This window comes from Elgaria multicarinata, chromosome 1, assembly GCF_023053635.1.
Source record: "Elgaria multicarinata webbii isolate HBS135686 ecotype San Diego chromosome 1, rElgMul1.1.pri, whole genome shotgun sequence".
Classification (NCBI taxonomy): Eukaryota; Metazoa; Chordata; class Lepidosauria; order Squamata; family Anguidae; genus Elgaria; species Elgaria multicarinata.
Genome location: NC_086171.1, coordinates 97,235,007 through 97,241,654, shown reverse-complemented (window position 1 = coordinate 97,241,654; position 6,648 = coordinate 97,235,007). Strand labels below are relative to the sequence as shown.

At 46.5% G+C, this 6,648-nt stretch overlaps 1 protein-coding gene across 2 annotated transcripts; it reads left to right on the top strand.

Annotated features, from left to right (window-relative positions):
• Nucleotides 1-564: 564 nt before the first annotated feature.
• Nucleotides 565-2,296, top strand: LOC134403239 (transmembrane protein 121). Of its 2 annotated transcripts, XM_063133310.1 has the most exons (2): nucleotides 565-1,468; nucleotides 1,616-2,296. In XM_063133310.1, the coding sequence occupies exons 1-2, from the start codon at nucleotides 1,331-1,333 to the stop codon at nucleotides 2,267-2,269; spliced, it is 792 nt and encodes a 263-aa protein (XP_062989380.1). In that variant the 5' UTR covers nucleotides 565-1,330; the 3' UTR covers nucleotides 2,270-2,296. The 2 variants fall into 2 exon arrangements, with proteins under 2 accessions (XP_062989380.1, XP_062989379.1); XM_063133309.1 differs by having other exon boundaries at nucleotides 565-2,296.
• Nucleotides 2,297-6,648: the final 4,352 nt, after the last annotated feature.

Genomic DNA, 6,648 nt, shown 5'->3' with positions numbered 1-6,648 from the left:
TCCACATGTCATCATGGGTGGCATTCTCCTTCAGCAGGAAAATGCAGAGCTGTTATTCCATCTCTCGCTCTCCTTCCCTGTTACAGCACTTAGTTTAAGACTGTTGAAATGCAGCTATCCTCTGGTAAGCACCGTTGTTTCCCATTTGAGTGCTCCAAATCCTCCGTTGCATGTGCCGCTTGCTCCAACCCTGGCACAGCAGCCCTTTCACCCCTAGTCACTGTCAGGAATAAGCAGGATGTCAGCACAGCTGCACTGCCTCCTTGCAGTACTTCTGGCTTGCAGTACTTATTCCAGCTACAAGGTGAAAGTCCTTGTAGCTGGAATAAGCAGTAGGGGGGCATTACTTAACAAAGTTTACCCTGTGGTGTAGCTAAACTGATGTGCAAGACAACAAAGACCGTTTCTGGATTTAGCAATGTTGCCTAAATGAATGGGAAAATGAGATACGGGTAAGGATTTCTCTCAGGACCCTCCTGGATGGTAGCAATTCTGATCCTTAGAGATGCCGGTTCTTAATACATATGGCCCTCACTTGTTGCTTCTCTGGTTTTTTTCAGATCAGAGTGAATGTCACCAGGAAAGAAATGGCGGATCAGAACCCTCACTTGGAAAAGCCTCACTGGGTTACCATGGATACTGATCTAGATAGGGTTGTGGCAGGAGGACCAGGGGAAGTCACAGGAGAAGAGAGGATACCCTGGAAAACTCCCACTCCAGTTGGCAACTCTGGAAAAATCTGAGACATTCTCCGTTTGGAGAACAACACATTTTGGCCTGCTTTTCCTCTGTCATGGTGATATGGCTGCCTGATAATTTATCTAACTGGTGAGGATCTGGATGAATTGCTGCCAGAAAACCCATAAGAAACTTTACCTACAGGCTGGTGAGTGACTCCCCCATCTCCCAAGAAGGAAATTAATAGTGAAAAGTCAAACAAAGAAAATCGTAGCTGAAAGAAATAAAAGTTTTCACAAAAATACTTCCAGAGGTTCTGAGAATCGCCTTGAGCAGAAGGCAATTATTACAGTGGGGTGCAGTGGAGGATTTGTCTGATGGCTTTGTATGTGGGAACCTCACTCGATATACAGCAGAGCCTTCTGGACTGATGATTGTGCCAAGTGTGATGTGCTTTTGGGCTACTGGAACCTGAGGATATCACACGAAATAGCAAGCTCATCTGTCATTGACTTGCCGGAACGTCTTTTGCAATTGAGGAGGACTACTGTCCCCCAAATTGTGGGACTCCCATCAGGGACGAATGTAGGCCTGCACATGTAGCAACACAAGGAGGCCACAAGGAGAGGGTGGGTGGTTCCATCATCTCACCATGGTGCTTCCACCCCCGGACAAGCGGCATGTGTGTCTCACCACAATTGTTATCATGACCAGCATGGCATTCATGGATGCTTATCTGGTGGAGCAGAACCAAGGTCCCCGTAAGATTGGCGTCTGCATCATCGTCCTGGTAGGAGACATCTGCTTTCTGATTGTGCTGCGCTATGTGGCCGTCTGGGTGGGGGCTGAGGTGAAGACAGCCAAGCGTGGCTATGCTATGATCCTTTGGTTCCTCTACATCTTTGTGCTGGAAATCAAACTATATTTTATATTCCAGAACTACAAGGCTGATAAGAGAAACCTGGAGACGGTGGCCAGGAAGGCGTTGACCTTGCTTCTCTCCATCTGCGTCCCAGGACTGTACCTGGTGCTCGTGGCCTTGGACAGCATGGAATACATACGTACGTTCCGGAAGAAAGAGGATTTGCGAGGGCGTCTCTTCTGGGTGGCCTTAGACCTACTTGATATCTTAGACATTCAAGCCAATCTGTGGGAGCCACACAAGACTGGGCTGCCGATCTGGGCAGAAGGGCTCATGTTCTTCTACTGCTACATTCTGCTCCTGATTCTTCCTTGTGTTTCCCTCAGTGAGATTAGCATGCAAGGGGAGCACATTGCTCCCCAGAAAATGATGCTCTATCCTGTCCTGAGTCTGGTGACCATCAACATTGTCACCATCTTCATCCGGGCCATTAACATGGTCTTGTTCCAAGACAGCAGAGTCTCCACTATCTTTATTGGCAAGAACATCATTGCCATTGCTACCAAGGCCTGCACTTTCCTTGAGTACAAGAAGCAAGTGAAGGAATTCCCACAAAACGCCATGGCGCTTGAGCTGCAGCAGAACTCAGTGCCCCACAACCAGGCCATCCACAGTACACAAGGCATTTCTCACGAGCAGTCCCCCACCAGGGAGATTGTGGACACATGACGGGGCTCCTCAGACAGACATCAGCACTTGCTCACGTTTTCTTGGGGTTAAGGGGAGGGAAAGGGAGAGGGGATACTGCTCTCATCCCAGCATGGAGAGCTGCCCCAGGCACAAAGTTTTGCTCAAATGATGGAACATCCCCTTCATCTCAGGTATTTCCTAGGGGCCCTCTAGAAAGAAAACAAAACCAAATGAACCGTCCAAGAAGAACCTCGCCCCCAGCATCTGATCTTTTCTATCTGTTTGTTACCTGTGTTTCAACCTGTAAGGAATGAGGGATGGTTTTGTTTTGTTTTGTTTTGTTTTGTTATCACAGTCTTTTTTAAGGTGGGGGAGGGGAATGGGTGGGCGAATCAGGACTGGCACTTGAACCAGTGTACCAGTTAACATTGGTGTCTTATTTAAAATGGTTGTGTTTACAGTTTCTTATTTTTTAAAAAGACAAAGCCACCTGCTGAATCTGCTGGGAACTCCAGTTGAGTTTGGACAATTTTGTAAACTTTACCTAGTAGCTCCTTTGATTGTTCTGTTTACCTGCACACAGCAAGCAGTCACACCCTTCTTCTCACACATGGGGCAAAAGAGACGAAGCAACTGGCTGGCAAAGAGGATCTCCAGTATTGCCAGATGGCTAAGCCAGCGCCTCTAAGAACAGCATTTGAGAATAAACAGTATTACAAGAGGCTTTCTGATGCTTTATCAAATGATTCAGCACAAGATTTCTATTGTTAGAAAAAGGATCTCTTTCTCTGTCTCTTTCTGTCTCATGCATACCCCTCATTCCTAGGGGCATGAAGTTTCAGGATTTTGCCAGAATATCCTGGGGTGTGGGAGCAGGGCAGAGTTGCCAGGTAGGGCTACATGAGGAAGCTGCGGATTCATTTTTATTGCAGTAGCAGCAGTAGGTGCCACATTTATAAAGGGTCTGCTTTTGTACAAACCACACAGTCTTTCTTTAAAATATGGGAAGGGCCATATCTCTGTGCAGGTCATAGGACCTTGGGACCACAGATGGAGAGTAGTCAGGCACAAATATAAAAGTAATATTAAGAGTGGTTTTTTTTTTTTTTTAGTTTGCCCCTTTTAGTTGGAAACTGTGACTAATGCTGCAACCCAAGCCGAGCGGTGTGACAGCAGCCCCTTCCTTCTCGGAGATCTTCCATCCCCATACCAGCCTCTTGCTCCTGACCCTCCCACACCCCAACAGCCTTTTGTTCCAGCAGCATCTGTTGCCAACCCCAAGCCTTACAGGGTCTTCTGCGCCTGGTAGCCACTGCTCCCCTTGCATGTACATGCCTCCTTGCCTCCTTAGGCTTTGAGGCTGCCCAAAGCTCACTTGCCTCATTCACTGCACAGGACAAGGGAACCAGTTTGCCCTTCTGCTGGCTTGTCCCAGTGGTCAGGCTCCAAACTGTGTTAGGATTGCCACCAGGCTGGGTTTTTTACTATATATATTTTAAAACTCTGCCTCAGTGCTAAGCAATGAGAATCAAACACGAATTCATTCCATAGGCAAATAAATGATGGAATGCTTCTCTGAGGGGGTGGGGCTTGGTGTTTCATAGGGCTGGGCTGAGAGAGGCAAAGGAAGGGGGCAGGGATTCAGCCCACAGGACACCGTGCATCTTCTCATTCCTCCTCCTCAGTAGGCAATGCCCACTTCATTCCACTTTGTGCCTCGGTACAGATGGAGAAGAGAGGGAACCCCGAGGAGGTTCAGGTGCAGACGAAAGGCTCGAAAGGATGGAAAGGGAGGGTGGTGAGAGATGGCACAACCCAGAGAGTGTGGGTGACTCAAGGGGACAGTATTGAGAGTGACTCTGTGAGGATCTGGCTCTGTGGCAATCTGGGGTGAGCCACGTGGGCATTGACCTATCCCCTGCTTCGCTTCGCTTCTTCCCTGAATCATTACTCCTCTGAATCTGCTTCTCCCAGGCCCCAAAAGCTGATCTTGAAGTCATCAGGCTGTTGCCATCTTTTAAGAGAAAGTACATGAAGGTGGTGAGCTCTCTTCTTGTCTGTAAGGGGGCACTCTCAGATCATTTTGTCACTTACATGAGGAGCAGGCGAGTGACACAACTCTAGAGGATAGTTTGGTCATTGCACAGGGTTTTCCATTTTTATTTAGTTTGAAGGAAATTCTGTTTTTATGTAATAAAGGGTTCTGTACACCCACCAAGCAGTTCTTCTTGCTGTCTGTGTTTCTCCTTATTTGCTTGTTGCCGCTCTTGTTTCCCCTCCTCTAGAAGTTGACATGATGTCGATGGACACTTGTAGTGACAGGAATTGGTCCAGTCCCTGGAGAAGAAGTCTCTGGTTAAGTCTCTGTTCTCCTCCCAATCTTTCCCAGGAGGGGAAAGCTAAGGATAGGCAAGATCCATATAGCCAAGCTCTGCCAGGAACCTCTCCAACAGAGACTCATCGCAAAACCCACCCTATCCCCTTGCAGTCCCCTGCCCTACCCTTAAGGACAAGGCCATATGCCGAATAACTGGACCAGGGTATATTTGTTGCAGAAATAGAGGTGAATGTTTCACATGTCTGCATCCTGGGCAAGGAGGCAGGAAAAAAAGAGCATGCTGGAATGGCACGTCCCAGAATAATTGCACCAGGAAGGCTGACAGCAGCTCTTAGAGTGACTGGAAGCTCATTTCAAGGATTTGTTTTATTTTTGAGCCTGGAATAATGCAGCACCTTATTCCATTGTTGTGCTGGGATTTATTGTTTCACTTTCCCTTAGCTCAGTGATGGGAAAATTAACGTTGTTGTTGTTGTAAAAGCAGACAGTAACCTATCAAATTTAATCAAAATTTCTTTAACTCCCCTTGAAATGTCTGCAGATGTTTCACCTACAGAGGAACCTCTAATTTTGTCCCTAATGTTGAAACCGCAACTCAGTTTTTGAGTGCCAACTCTAATCTTGCTGGAATTTGTCATATCATAGCTAAGAGAAGGGAGGGAACGACTGTTTTGCACCCCAACAACTAGAAAAATGCCTGCAATTTGGAACTTGTGGAAAAGTTAGCTATAAAACAGGTAAGAATATATGGGATACAGTTATGTACATAGAAGTTGAGGGCTTGTCAGAACTTGTGGAGGTTCTTTCTTAAATTATTGCGAGGGGAATTGGAGGTACTGGGAGGGCAGTGGAGGTAGCTCCCAACTTTGGAAGTCACCTGCAGCAGGAGGAGCATTAATTTGTGATTCACATGGTAAAGCTTAGATATACTATAAGAATTTTGAAGGAGAATATTCCTGAGATTTGGAGGGGAGTTGAACCGGTGGTGCTCCATAACTAACAGTCGCTTATGTCCTTGCTGCCACATCCTTCAAATATCATCCCACACAAACTGTACTGGCTGCAACTCCTTTATTTTCTCTTGATAGAGGCTGTGAACCTTTGACAGATGTGTGTCAGGCAAAGAATCAGTCCAAGATCCAATATATCATGCTGGGCATTCTGCATGCTTAGCATGGTCCATAAAGGTGTGTTTTTCATGGAGGGAGAGAGAAGCTTCCTTTGGAGGAGAGCCAGAAGGAAGAAGAGCTGACCCATTTCTTCTAAAAAAATAAGCAATCAACTAGAAAGTGATGTTTTGCAGTGCCTTGGCAGAAAAATCCTTTCAAAGGACAAAGCTTAAACAGCTAAGGAAACCTCAGAAGCACAGCATGAAATTGGGGTGGGGGGGGGGCATGAGGAATAATGAACATGGGCAGCTTTAAAAGCAATCAACATGACTCTCTGATGGCTGCCCTATAAACACTTCCATGGGTTAATTTTAGCTCTGGTCAAAGGAGTGGCCACTGATGGCATTTTTTAACCATACCAGCTTTGACATTCTTCTAGGGCCATTGTAGATCATCTCTAGTTGTGACATGCTAGCTCAGGGGTTTCCAACCATTTTGGGGCAGTGGGCACATTTGGAATTTTGAGAGACTCAAAATTCTCAGGGGCACTCTTACAAAATGGCTGCCATGGAAGGTGCAGCAGATCACAAAACACCTATTTCTTAGAAAGCAAACAGATGAAACTAAAATAAAGTAATTTGACTGAGAACCTAAGTACAAGGCAGAGGTAGGCTCTGAGCTTCAAACACAAACCACTGTTTTGACCCCCACAGTTTTCTGCTCCAAGTCCCATTTCAGAGAAGGCAAACTAATGTGGCTCAGAGACAAGTAACTTTACCAAGAAACAGAGTACAAGGCAGAGCTGGGGTCTCATCCCCCAATGCTAAATCACATATTTGCCCCATAAAGTACAACTGTCATGTATGCCCCTACTGCTCCTGTGTTGGGAGCAGGTAACGCAGGTAATCAATCAGAAACAGATTCTGATTCAGAAGATGCCGAGCCAGTGGGGGAGGAAGTTCACACGGGAG